Source organism: Carcharodon carcharias, chromosome 22 (genome assembly GCF_017639515.1).
Source record: "Carcharodon carcharias isolate sCarCar2 chromosome 22, sCarCar2.pri, whole genome shotgun sequence".
In the NCBI taxonomy this organism is placed as follows: domain Eukaryota; kingdom Metazoa; phylum Chordata; class Chondrichthyes; order Lamniformes; family Lamnidae; genus Carcharodon; species Carcharodon carcharias.
Genome location: NC_054488.1, coordinates 46968759 through 46983637, shown reverse-complemented (window position 1 = coordinate 46983637; position 14879 = coordinate 46968759). Strand labels below are relative to the sequence as shown.

Genomic DNA, 14879 nt, shown 5'->3' with positions numbered 1-14879 from the left:
TTCCCCTCCAAGTCACTCACCATCCTGACTTGGAAATATAACGCCATTCCTTCACTTTCAAAATCCTGGAACTCCCTCCCTATCAGCACTGTGGGTGTACCTGCACCACATGGACTGCAGTGGTTCTGGAAGGCAGCTCACCACCACCTTTTCAAGGGCAATTAGGGATGGGCAATAAATTCTGGCCTAGCCAGTGATGCCCACTTCCCAACAATTAATTTAAAAAGTCTGTAATACATTGTTGGTCAACAGCAGCCTTAGAATAGGCCAAGATTAAGTTACCCTGAAGTAAATCAGAATAATGGAACGTATTGGCTATAGCTTGCAAAGGACATCTTGAAGTAGTAGCGTCTTAATTTTTAGGACACATAAAAGTGGAAAGTGAAAAATTGCCCTGGTTGCAAAATGTAAGACAAATCCAAACCATCCAATTACCATCCCATCAGTCCACTCTCAATCATCAGCAAAGTGATGGAAGGTGTCACTGACAGTGCCAACAAGCAGTTGCTGCACAAAAACAATCTACTCACTGATGCTCAATTTGGGTTCCATAATGACCACTTAGCTCCAGGTTTCATTACAGCATTGGTACAAACCTGGACAAAAGAGCCGAATTCCAGAAGCGAAATGAGAGTGACTGCTCTTGAAATCAAGGCAACATCTAACTGAGTGTGGCATCAAGGAGCCCTGGCAAGATTGAAGTCAATAGAAATCAGGGGAAAACTCTCCACTGGTTGGAGTCATATTGCGGCTGGGCATTTCAGTCCCAGGACAGTGCTGCAGGAGTTCCTCAGGGTAGTGCCCCTGGCTCAACCAACTTCAGCTGCTTCATCAATTATCTTTCTTCCATCACATAGCCAGAAGTGGGGATCTTCACTGTGATTGTACAATGTTCAGCACCATTCCTGCCTGCTTAGGTACTGAAGCGGTCCATTCCCACATGCAGCAACACCTGGACAAAATTCAGACTTAGGCTAATAAATGGCAAGGAAAAGTCATTCCACACAAGTGCCATGCAATGACCATCCCCAGCAAGACACCCCTTGATGGTGAACAGCTTTACCATTGCTGAATGCACATCAAAATCCTGGGAGTCCACATGACCAGAAACTTAACTGGACTAGCCACATAAATATTGTGGCTATAAAATTCTGTGGCGAGTGACTCACCCCCCTGACTCCCCAAAGCCTGTCCACCATCTACAAGACACAAGTCAGGAATGTGATGGAATACTCCCTATTTGTCTGGATGAGCGTAGCTCCAATAAACACTTAAGAATCTTGACACCATCCAAGACAAAGCAGCCTGTTTGATTGATAACCCATCCACCACCTTCAACATTCACTCCCCACACTACCAGCAGACAGTGGCAGCAATGTAAACAGTCTACAGGATGCACTGCAGCAAGTCATCCAGGCATTGTCGATAGAAATTTCCAAACCTGGGACCTCTACCACCTCCAAGGACAAGGGCAGCAGGCACATGGAAATGCCATGCCCTGCAAGTTCCCTTTCAAGGCACACAACATCCTGACTTGGAAGTATATCTTGGTTCCTTTACTGTCTGTAGCCCAAAATCCTTGAACCGCCATGCTGACTGTGGGTATAGCAACACCACATGGACTGCAGCGGTTCAAGAAGGCAGTTCGCCATCACGTTCTCAAGGGCAATTAGGGATGGTCAATAAATGCTTATCTTGCTAATGATGTCTATATCCCATGAGTGAGTAAAAACAAAATCAACACTCTCCAACCAGCAGAATTTGGCAGAATGGAAGTTACAATCAAGTAGTTATTTTCTCCATTTGAAACTGCCCACATACTTTTAGTACCGAGAGGATGAGGTGTCTGCCTGTGTTGGACATAGAATATATGTAAATAAGGGTCCTATGGCAATTCTAGAGGTCCATTAGCTGGAGTGACTGCTGAGGTCGCTCTGAAGAATGACACCTGCCCATCATCTAAAAGGTAAGGAAAGAAACTTTTCTTTGTGCGCCCAGGAGGAGAGGGAGGACCACTTTATCACTTTGTTTAAGTGACTCTTCCACTATGGATGAGTCAGGAGAATATGCAGAAATCTATCCTACACTGGAACCGCTAAAGGCAGGCTGCATTGCTGTGAGTTCCCCTGAATGTGTATATTAATAAAGCCAGTGCTGTACAATGTTATGTATGTCAAACTTACGTGCTTGAAATAAATTGGAGTACTCGTTTCTCTTATCTAGGAGTAACTGCAGATCAGCAACCTTCACAGAGCCTTGGTAAAGACATTCAACCACCATGTGAAAACTGTTCTCAGCATCCTTTAGTAAACCTCTTGCTTTCTCCGAGACATCAAGTTTACTGCAGTCACCTGGAGATCACCATATCAGTCAGATATAATTCACATTCATGTAACTAACTGAATCACAAAGACACTATAAACGTTTCATTGGAATGAACCTATAAAGGATTCTCTCTGCCATTCTCCTCTATTGTTTTGAAATCTGACACATTACCCAATGGTGGTCAACTGTGTCACATGCTAGATTCTCGTTTTGAAAGCTCAGGCATTTGTGAAACGATGGACCAGTGCCACTGAACAATTCCAGCTTTCCTGATCCACCGGAGAATGTGGACAAATCTTCCCCAGGTTCACCAGCAGGGGCTGAGGGCATACCCACTTTTAGATTAGAAGCTGCACACTGTCCTTTCTCATGAGACTGCCAGCTATCATCATTAAAACAGAAAGTATTGAGTGGATGTCCTGCCCACTGTCAACTTGAATTGCTTCGCTAGACTATAACAACAACTAGATCATTCCTCCCCTGCTAAATCAGTGGGATTAATGTAAATGGCAAAGGTGTATACTCCCAGCAGTGCACACATACCCTCCAGGCACTGCTACAACTATGAGGTTTATAAGATTGTTGTGTTTCAGGGCTGTCTTTTTCATTCAGCGTAAATGGAGAATGAAGGTGGTCGTGTCGCCTGTTTTGGATTCTGCTGACAATAAATCTCGGTGGTGAGGTTGTTAAAGATTAAAAGGGGGGGCCTAGGTTGTTTCACAGTTCTGGTACTGGACCTGGAGGTGAAACTGAATTCAATACATTGGTAATTTAAGGGCTGGTAGCAGAAAAAAGCAGGATTGCTGTGAAGAGCCCAACATGATCACCATTAGAGGAAATCTGCTGCCCACATCCCTAGCATAAATATAAAAATCTTTACAGTGGCCACATTTATTTCCTATCTGAAGACACACACAGCCACAATTTGAGTAAATGACTGCAGCAAAATCATTCAAAAGAACATTAGAACACAGCTTGTTGAAATTTACTCAATGCTGTGACAACATGTAGCATTGAACAGAAATTAAAAGGAATACTGTTTTTGGGTATTTAGAGAAGTGATATTTGAAAAAAGCACTAGAGGGCAGAGTGACTACTTGGTTCAGCATCGCTTTTACACTTCACCAAACTGAAGGTTGAAGTCAACAGCGGGGCCATGATACAGTAATACAACTGGGCTAATCAGTGAATTTTTACCAGGTTAACAAAGTCTTGTATTTATACCAATTAAAAACAAATCAAAATTACACAAATTATTACCTTGTAGAAGACAATAGTGCACAGCACAATCCGAACTCAGCACACTGCCAAAATTGCTACTTCCCATTCTTTTCCCAGATTCTTCAATTAGTTCTGATAAAACTTTTGCACATTTTTGGTGTTTCCACGGGTTTAACTTTTCAAGCAGTTTAGCTTCCTTTTTGCTCTAAAGTTTGGTAGAAAATAAGACATTTTAAAAGGTCAATTCCCCTGTATTCCTGAACACAACAGTTAAGTCACAAAGATAATTCACAGCCAAATATCATCAATAGGCCCCCTTTTTTTGGCCCAACTGTAAAATTATAACCACTTGCAGTGAATTATCATTACATCTCTCAGTATCTTCATGTTCCCACATTCACATCTTTCACTTATAACTACTGTGTAGACACATGTAAGGGTCAATTCTGCAATCTCACATGCTGTTGTGACTGACTAAGGAGCGACTGTGGAGACGTAGGTGTGCCTGAACTATAACCAGTTATAGTTCAGATATACCTACAACCCTTTCAACCCTGAGTACCTTAATACTACATCACACTTACAGGGAGGAGCAGTGAGCATGAGTGGGAGAAGTAATGAATCAGGGCTGTCATGGTGTAACAGTATTTTCAACCTAGATTCCGAGTGAGACTTCCTCACTGATGCACAGGATTGCAGAATTAACTCTATAATAAAGCCATATGCATTTCTGCCCACAATTTACAGATGATTACACCAGAATAAACCCTGGACCTGACTATCTACTATCTTACACACTATCACAATAGAACATAACCACTAATATCATCATCTACACGTCCACTTACAATACACATACTACCACAGCAGGAACCCTTTTGTTTATAACAAAGAAATAATCCTTCATTTTGCGGTGTTAGCAATGAGGAGAAATTTATATCGGCCACCCCACCCCTCCCGTAAAAGGAACTTCTCCAGCTCTGATTTAAGGTCCGCTTGAAGTGTTAACTTTTGTATATATATAGCTGGTCAATCTGCTAGACCTTCTCAGAACTGTCATTATTTATTTAAGATTCTTGGCTTCTCTTTTTATCTTCACATTGAACAAAGGTTGGCTACTGATAACAAGTAACAGTAACTGCAAAGGAAGCTCAGGGTTGCTAACTATTGTGTTGGATGGGAAACTTCAAGATGTGTGGCGACTTCCAGTTAACTGGACAATAACTTTAATCCCTCAAACAGTAATGTATCAAATAAATCCATTAGGGGGTAAATGTTTTTATTTGGTATTTTCTCTTACCTGGCAAACTTCCTCCACAGCATTGAGTGCACAGTGCTCAAAACAATCCAAAAGAATGGGGTTTAATGTGGTTAAAGTTTCCTTCTCATTCCAATAGATTACTATCTGGTCAGAGGGGTTCTCCTATAAAATATAATAAGCAAAATGAAATGTTTAACCACGTCTATAAAATGCTGGTATATTTATGAATCAAGTCCGAATTATAGTGAAAGGTTGGCTACTTGAAACATCATCTGCGTTTCTCTCTCCACTGACACCACCTGGCCTGCTGTATTTATCCACTACTTTCTGTTTCTATTTGGAATCATAGAAAGTTTACAAAGCAGAAACAGGCCACTTGGCCCATCGTGTCTGCATTGGCCTGAAAAACAAGTGACCCAGCCTAATCCCACTTTGCCGCATTTGGTCCTGTGGCCCCTGCAGGTTTCCGCACTTGAGGTGCGTATCCTTTTAAATGAGTTGATGGTTTCTGCCTCTACTACCCTTTCAGGCAATGAGTTCTAGACCCCCACAACCCTCTGGATGGAAAAAAAGCTTTCCTCGTCTTCTCTATAATCCTTCTACCAATCACTTTAAATCTATGCCCCCTAGTTATTGATCTCTTTGCTAAAGTAAATAGGCCCTTCCCATCCACTCTATCCAGGCCACTCACAATTTTGCACATCTCAATCAAATCTCCCCTCTGTTCTAAGGAGCACAATCCCAGCCATTCCAATCTTTCCTCATAGCTGCAATATTCCAGTCCTGGCAACATCCTCGTAAATCTCCTCTGTACCCTCTCCAGTGCAATTGCATCCTTTCTATAATGAGGCAAACTGCATACAGTGTCAAGTTGTGGCCTAACTAATGTTTTATATAACTCCAGTAAAACCTCACTGCTCTTATATTCTATGCCTTGGCTAATAAATGAAAGGATTCCATTAGCTTTCTTAACCATCTTATCTACCTGTCCTGCTACCTTCAGGGATCTGTGGACATTCACTCCAAGGTCACTCATTCCCTCCACACCTCTCAGTATCCCCCCATTTACTGTGTGATCCTTTACATTGTTTGACCTCCCCAAATGCATCACCTTACACTTCTCTGGGTGAATTCCATTTGCCACTTTTTTGCCCACCTGACCAGTCCAATATAATTGTCTCTGAACTGAAAGGGTAGTGTTTTAGTTTCTCTTGATAACTGCAGAGAACTGATGAAAGGTCCCGCCTGGAATATTGAAAATAATCTGTCCACCTTCAAAGAGGTTCCTTCAAAATTAACCCACAGATCATACTTTCAATACAAGATGTGGCGATGCAGTTCTGGGAGGCTCTTACTTTCACTTTATACTTCAAGTTATCTTTATCAATAGTATTTAAATCAAGGTTGTGACTGCTTCCGAGTATCTCTGCTTCATCCAGATGCAGATTTCATAAATTTAAGTTGCTAATCTGTAATTTTGCTGAATATTATGAACTAGCAAATCAATGCTTAATTTATGTAAGTATATGCCATTAAATCAAAAATCAGAGAAAGGCTGGTTTCGTAGTCTACCTTCTGTATTCTTTTTATAAGGTCAATCCTTGTTGCCTCACTCCACTCAGTAGCCCAGTCAGTAACTCCACATTCCATGGTAAAGTGGCAATTCCACATCTGCAAAGTAAGTGAAATATTTATCAGTTATTTAAAAACTTATCACAGTATCATTGAAAATAATTATAACTATGTTAGAATTTTTTAAAAAAAGCATTCCAGTTTTATGGTAGCTATCCTATGCATAAGAGCGGCTGCCCCCTGAGAGCACGTGTCAGAAAATCAACAGCCAGAGGTCATGCAACCCATGCAATTGGGCAGGACTCCGAGCAGATTGGTGGCTTTTGGCCAACGGCGGTATCTTTTAAGTGCTGAGGATGGGCTCATCACCTGGCAACTCTTCACCCCTCATCGACAGACTCACCTACATGCAAGAGTCACAACCAACCCATGTATAAAATGTAAACAAGTGGCATTCCAAGTGGGACCACGTCCATGTTCTCCATGCTGAAAGGATACAGGTGTTGAATTATCAGTGCACTGCTCCCCTGTCCCTCTCCTCTCATTCATAAGCTGCAATTACGAGCGTAGAGTATGATTAACCACTTGTGAGTGTAAATAGAGTCAAGGGTAGGGAGTATCCCACAAACTGTGAGGAATTATCCCCCTCTTTCTCTCATCTAGTTAGAATTCAACTCTTTGCAGCTCAACCAACAATTCCTAGAATTTATGCAGTGGCTTGGCCAGTAGTTGAAGATGCAGATTTATGTTTTGGGTGGAGAGCCTTCTAGAGAATGATTTCTCATTTCAGGTGTTGGCATGACACCAGATTAAGTTAATATAGTGAGCTTCATTGTTTAAATCACATGGAGCTCCAAACTCAGTCATTCACAGCAAGCACTGCTCCTGCCCACAGCCAAGACCATTTGTCCATTAATATTCATCAACACAAGATGGCAGGCTGTGAGTACTGCATTTTGACCTGACAACCTCAGAAACACAACTTTGCCATGGAAACACTAATATATTCCAGTGGCGACAACCTTTTTTTCTGGTTAAAGAAAAAAAAAAAAAATCACTGCTTAAAGTTAAAAAATACAAAATACTAAGAAAGAATAAATATTCCAAACTTACGCTCCTGCCAGAGAATCTTACCCGCTGGATACATGAATTGGAAATCCTGCTGCGCATTGCAGATTACTTTCCGACCATTTTTAAATCAGTGTTCAGAAAATCATACAGCATTTTTCCGTATGTGTTCCCAGAACTGAGTAAACTCAGAGGGAGATTCCAGAATACTGAGTTTATCTCAGGCGTGGACTAAAGCAATTTTCATTTGGAAATATTCATTATTAAATCCCCATGTGTTAAACAAATGAACTTTTCCATTCAATGGCCAACAAACTTCATAGTCATTGGCTAACTTAATGTTTTGTTTTTTTTTTGACAATTTTTTCCTTTAAATAAATAATCTGTTCTCATCCAGAAAATTAAATCTCATCCACAAAAGGTAATATTTATTTGAGGTAAGGTACAGAGCTATCAGTCTCACTTGTTGCTGCTCCAGTGTGGAATGTCTTGCTATAGGGAGCATCTGAGGCAGGAATCAGTGCAGCTAAGAACTGGATTAATGTTCACAGCACAGGAAGGAATAGGGCAATGGAATTTTTCATTCATTTTTGAATTGTTCAAGTTAAGTGCTGGCACAGGCATGGGTCAAGTGGCCTCCTGCGCTGTCAGCTTCTGTGTTTCTTAGCAGGATGGTCTGTACTTACTCTTGTTCCTTTTATAAATAATAATTTGAAATACAGCCAACATACAAAATGCAATACTTTTACTCTGCACTTAAAACCCTTTAAATTGATCTTGAACATTAATAGGTCAAATGTACCTCCAGTTCTTTCTTGTCAGTGATCTCTGCTTTGGAAAGTAAGTCTTTCAGCAAGGTTCTTGTTCGCCAGGAACGGAGGCAATCCTGTGCTCCATCAATTACTAATTTTACATTGACATGGTCTTGATTTTCTTCTGGAGATGGCTCATCCTGAGACTGCTGGGAAAGAGAGGGGAAGGAAACAAGATGTGTTTAATGCAAGTCATTGCAGGCTTTAAGACTGAAGAAAGGGCAACTGACAATAAAGTTCAGCTAAAACTGCACCATCATACAATTATCGGTCCGCAGTAGAGCCACTGCAAAGCATTGGATAATAAAGGTAGCTAAAGCTGTTGCGATAGTTTTAACTTTTTGCAATACTGTAAAATGGATTGTGTTGAATTGGCCAATCTAGTGAGTCAGATGAAAAAGAATGTTGACTGTGGTGGACACTGGGCAGCCAATTCAATATCACCCATTTCATTGTATTGAGGTTTGTTAAGGTAGGGATGCAAAAGTAATTCACTGTCTTTGAAGTGGTTTGGCATAACTTGAGGACGTGAGGGGTGGAATATCAACGCAGTTTTTTTTCTACCAGCAACAAAGTATGTAGATGCTGCATTTCACATTCAGATTCATTTAAACTTACCTCTGTTAGCAGCATTTTTACTTTCTCAGCAACTTTCATAACAAGCTGAAATGAAAGAGCGGGAACTTCATACAATCCTGTGCGGTTAGTCAGTTCACAGATTATTGTCAGCATCTTAGTGCTCCACTTCACATCATTTTCCAGCAACTCAGAGATATTCACTCTGCAAAAATAACATTGAGATGTAATTTCAATCTTTAGTAATTATAGATTACTGGATTCTTTCATTACAATACATGAATAACCAGAACTATGACATCTGCTTTGAATTCCAAGCAGTCACTTTTCATGTATATTTATTTATGCCATTAATTTAATAATTCAACTGCAGTCTTTCACAAAATTGTAAAGAGCTCAATTAAGGATGAATCTGTTCTAGTCACAGTCTCCTATCCAAATATAGGTAGCCTTTAGCTACTTGCTGCTCCTCAGAAACATCATCCACAGGCAGAGGGTCCGCTATTATATGTATCCTGATAACACACATACACTTCCTCACTTCTCCCAAGCCCTCGAGCACTTCCATCCTGTCAGACTGCCTGCTCAACATCAAGTCATAGATGAGCCACAAATTCATTCATCAGAATGAACAAAACCTTTTTACTTTCAGCCCCCAATATTAATTCCACTACCATGACAGTAACTTCACCCATCACACTCACCAGTCACTGGTTCAGAACCAGCCAATGCAAAGCTTTGAAGAGATGAATTTCAAACTCCATAACTTACCCATCATAATAATCACTTATTTTCACTTCAGTAACATTTCTGGCCTCTGCCTTCAATTTAGCCTTGACACCATAATCCATCTTGTTAAAACTCAGTTGTCTATATCTATTCATCCAATAAATCCCACCCAGTATTTCTACCCTCACTGAAATACACAAATACCTTCCTTCCAAACACATTAAAATTTTAAATCGCTCCATGGTCCCACACCACCCTATTTCTGCAATCTCCTCCAGCTTTAAATCCCACCCAGCCCTTCAATCCTCTGTTTAAGGCCTTTAATACAATTCCACTCTCTTTTTCTGACTGCTGGTGGCAGAATTTCTGCTGCCTTGGCCTTGCTCTCTGGGTCTCGTTCCCTAAAACCCTCTGACTTCCTCCATTCTGTCTTTAGAAACCACATTAAACCTATCCTTTGGTCATCCTTCCTAATCTCTCCCTCCATAGTTTGGTTGTTTATATTTTCCATTTGGAAAGTGCCTAGGGGCATTTTTTTTTAAATGTGAAAAAGTCCATTATGAATAAAACTTGCTTCCCCATTCCTGTTAAAGGGAAGGAAACATCTAACAGCAACCACAACAATAACTGCTTATGGTCTTCTAATATTTTAAGGTACAGAAAAGGAATAGGTGTCGAGTGTTCAATGGGGTTGATTAAGGGAAGGGACTGAAAACTACAGTGATGAGATACATTTGAGAAAACTTCTAAAGGAGAAAGGAGAAATAGAGAGGAGGAAAAATTGCGGGGTGAATGATCCAGGTGGTAGGGGTTAATAATAGCTAATCCAGCCTGGTTGGTATTTTTCTCATTCAAATGGAAACCAATGTATACAGATTACCTTTCTGATTGTTGGGCTACCGTATCTTTGATATAACAGATGCTTTTCGCAAATACCTGTAAATAAAAAGATAATACTCAACTTCATTGATTGAAACATTCAATAAACCAAAAAGCAGTAATTGTGAACAATTAAAAATACCATATGTCACACGCTGAACTAGGTTCCAAACCCTTCCATAAATGAGGTTAACCAATTAGCTCACATGAATACAAAAACCCACTGGAATACATATTTATACAGTTTGAATTCTTTCTAGAAGCCTTGGTGCAGGAGTATGACAGAAAGGTAAATGTCTATCCATAGCAAATGCAGTTCCTACAAATAAATGCCATGAAGGAAATGGGAGCAGATAGCCAAATCGGGCAATGCCAGCAGTGTAAGCCCCACGGACCTGGATTCAATGCCAAAAGAGGTTTAATGACCTCACATGAGTGGTCAAGGTCAGTGAATTCATTTTCAAATGCCATATCCTTACAATTGAACCACTGGCCTCAGACATTGCTCAATACATTAACTCCCACCTCACTCTCCTGTGAACAACCTCTCAAACTTCACATTCACATGGGGAGGCGATGATGTAGTGGAATTGTCACTAGACTGGTAATCCAGAGACCCAGGCTAATGCTGTTGGAACACAGGCTTGAATCCCACCATGGAAGATGATGGAATTTGAATTCAGTAAAAATCTGGCATTAAAAGGCTAATGATGACCATGCAACCATTGCCGATTGTCATAAAAACCCATCAGGTTCACTAATGCCCTTGAGGGAAGGAAATCTGCTGTCCTTACCTGGTCTGGCCTAGATGTGACTCCAGACCCACAGCAATGTGGTTGACCCTGAAATGCCCTCTGAACAAGGGCAATTAGGGATAGGCCATAAATGCTGGCCTAGCCAGCAACACCCACAGCCTGTGAATGAATAAATTCACAGTTTCGGCACACTCTCAAACACTCATTGCTGCATTCACTCCCGCAGTCCACACTATCAGCTGTTAAACCACACTCACCGATACAATTCCCTCTCTCTTGCAGGACAAAGTGATTCCTAATCGGAGGCAGCAGCACCTAACTGACAAAGGTCAAACTTGGCTGCACACCCTTACCCCTAGGGACAAGACGGTGCTCTCCATCACTACGGCAGCCATTACTGAGACTGTGGTTGGCAGCAAGGCTGAAACTATCAACGATGACGGAATACTCCTACCTGATTCTCTCTCTCTCACATTCCAATTCTCCAATTACTTCCCCAATCTCTTACGACTTACAGGCTACAGATGGTGTAAACATGTACCTCTTCCTTCACCACCCCACCCCTCTTTTCCCCGCTCCCCCCACCCCCCACAACTCCTCCTCCCATAACCACAAGCCTGCCCCTGTGCCTTTCCGATACCCAAGAACTGGCACCTGCCCAGACAGTGGTCAAACAAGAAGAGATGGAAGAATAGGAAAACAGTGATGGAGACAGTTACCCACCCTCACACCTGCAGCCACCAGTTCAGACACTGACATGGTGCATACTTTAGAGATGGCATCTGCACATGGCGAGGCATAGGGTACGAGTGGCCTGTAGCTCAGGGCAAGACAAGGAAACTACATGTACCAGCTCGCCTGAGGACAAGGTTACGAGCTCAGCAGCAGATGAAGACAAGGACTACAATGGGGCAGCCTACCAAAGAAGGCTGATGGGTACGCGCATTGGAATGCTTGGCATATTGACAGGCCTGACAGAAAGCCTGCAGTTATTATCAAAGAACATGGAGAAATTGACACAGGTCTTTGTGCAGAGCTTGGAGCCCATCCTTCCCAGTCTGGTCGTGGTGGCAAACTTCATCAGCGCACTTCTGTACCCAACCCTGTGATACAGCATCTGATGTTCGATACCTCAGCTTCCACTGCAGCACAGCAGAAGCCACTCAACATCTGGCTACTGCAGTGGAAGCTCGGACCAAAGTCATGCAAGCCCCTCCTGGTGCCATACAAGTCAGACTGCTGTCAGCATGGCTGCAGATTTCAGTGTGCAAAAGGGCTCACAGGGTCTAAAAGCAGTCCAGACTTCAGGATTGCTGAGACACCGCTCCTGGGGATGTGGCAATGGCTCCATGGGGCAAAAACCTGTTGCCCTCTCCCTGGATGAAAGCATTCAACTTCTGCCACTGCTACTCCACCTGCCTGTGCCTCTCAGCCAGCCCACCCTGCCCCTGTAGCTGCCCCTGTCGAGGTGGTGAAGTCTGATGCTGTGATTTAACATTTATAATTCATCTAGCATCAATCGCCATTTGCAGAAAACCTCTGTGATCCTTTCCGAAAGGTCTGGCCCTAATTTTCAGATGATGTCCCCTAGTCCTAGGCTCCCCAGCTAGAAGAAATAATTTCTCCCAGTCTCCTCTATCTTCTTCCCCCAAGCCAATTCTACCAGAATACCAGGTATTCACTTGCATGACACAGTGGGAATGGGAACACATCAGCTGGATATTGAGGGAACCCTTCTGCTTGAGATACATCTCTGAGATCACACGTGGCATCCGCAAAGCAACATATCTGCAACCAATGGCACCATGGGGAAACCTGCAATCCTCACAAAGCCATGTGCTCACTCCACCTGTTTCCCTCTGGCATGCTGGATGAGGTTAAGGCAGGGGGTTAGCTGGAGAGTTGAGCTCCAAAGTGGCTCCTGTGCTGTTAAATCAGCATCAACACGTTGACATCACGATCTGCCTACTACGCATTCTTCTGCATGCCCTTCCGCGTGCTGCTAACGCCCTATCCAAACTTGTGACCAGTACAGCCAGGACCAAATATGTGCACGCACAGCGTAAACACCATTTTGTAACGAGAATGGCACCTGTAATGCTGAAGAAACGGCCGCTATGCAAATGAATTTTGGGCCATTGTGTCTACAATTATCTGCTAAAAATCAATGGAAATAAAATTAATTTTGCAGATCTGACAGAGTAATGGACTCACATTTGGACAGCCTCCCCAATGTAAATTATTAAGGAGGCAGTATTATATATTATTTTGCTTCACTATTGATCTTAGGGACAAGCTTATAGTTTGTGAAGAAAACCTGGAAATTCTAAAATCTTCCAATGCAAAACACTTAAAACAAACCTGAATATCCTTGTCCAACAGTTTAAAATTAGCATTTTCCATTTTCTCTTTCAACCCTTTTAATCTGCACATTAGCTCTTGTACAACATGATTCAGGCTCACTCCCATTTCCTTTGCGTATTCGGGAATATCCTCGGACGGAACCAGTGAAAACCAGGTAAAGACCAGTGTAGGGTCCATCTTAACCAGAGGTTTCATTTGAAACATCAGTTCCAATAATTTTCTACAACAAAAAAAAAGTATACATAACAAAAATTGTACATTACTAAGAAAACAACTGTGGGGTTACTACTTTTACGCGTTTGAGTAAATCTTTTACCCACCTAAATTATTATAAGTCTTATGAATGTACGCATTCGTGCTGCAAAGACTAGGCATGCACTTTATAAAGTACAAAAGATTAAGGGTGATCTAATTCAGGTGATTAAGATGATCAAAGGAATTGATAGATTATATAGAGAAACTAATTCCCATAGTGGGAGCAACAAGAACAATGGAGCATAACCTTAACAATTGAGTTAGGGTGATGTCAGGAAGAACTTCTTCACGGAAAGGGCAATGGAAATCTGAAATTTCCACAGCAGCTCCCAGTCCCCACCCCCAACCCTCCAACAAGTTATCGGCGGTGGAGCTCAATCAAAAATTTCAAAAGCGAGATTGATAGATGTTTGTTAGGTGAGGGTAAATGTGACCAAGACAGTTAGATGGAGTTAAGATATAGATCAACCATGGTCTAACTGAATGACAAAACAGGCTCAAGGGGCTACTCGTGTGTTCCTAAGTAATGGTTTTGGAATCCCTCTGATCAATTAGACCACAGCACTGCCATCATTTCAGCAATCACAATGTGCTGAGCACTGTCTGCCAGCAGATTTTTCCCAAGGTGAATGTGGAGTGTCGCTGAATCTACCTATTCAAAGCCATGTATCCCAATTCACTGTGAGCAACACCATGGGATATCTACAAGTCAGTTGCAATTATTAAACAGCAATAGTTGGATATAGCTTTGGTGCAATTAAGCTTCTTTTTCACACCATCTTCCAGATGCACAGTCAATAACAGGACTAGGGAATGGATTATTGGAATGCGCAGAGCTTTGCGCAATGCAGGTATATGTTGGGAATTTGGATGCATTGTCCTGCAGAATTTTTCATTAATCAGTCAAAGACCCCCATTTCCAAGTATGTCTAAACTGGGTAAGGGCAGAGGGAAACCCGGAGCCAGAAAATGCCCATGAAGCCTGCTCCAGCCAGAATCAATGTGTGACTGTATCATGGCGCAAAATTTTATGCCATGCAGCCAGGCTGAGTGAGCCTGGCT

General features: G+C 41.9%; 1 protein-coding gene across 5 annotated transcripts in view; it reads right to left on the bottom strand.

Annotated features, from left to right (window-relative positions):
* The window catches only part of LOC121293776 (E3 ubiquitin-protein ligase rnf213-alpha-like), a 164765-nt gene that overhangs the window by 100433 nt on the left and 49453 nt on the right, over positions 1–14879 (bottom strand). For 4 of the 5 annotated variants that reach the window (XM_041217087.1, XM_041217086.1, XM_041217091.1 and 1 more), the window contains 8 exons: positions 13560–13782; positions 10445–10500; positions 8878–9040; positions 8250–8408; positions 6380–6478; positions 4847–4969; positions 3586–3751; positions 2184–2351 (listed from right to left, as the gene is read on the bottom strand). In XM_041217087.1, the coding sequence (XP_041073021.1) occupies positions 2184–2351; positions 3586–3751; positions 4847–4969; positions 6380–6478; positions 8250–8408; positions 8878–9040; positions 10445–10500; positions 13560–13782 (1157 nt within the window). The remainder of the gene's footprint in view (positions 1–2183; positions 2352–3585; positions 3752–4846; positions 4970–6379; positions 6479–8249; positions 8409–8877; positions 9041–10444; positions 10501–13559; positions 13783–14879) is intronic. The other variant, XM_041217088.1, reaches the window with a different exon arrangement.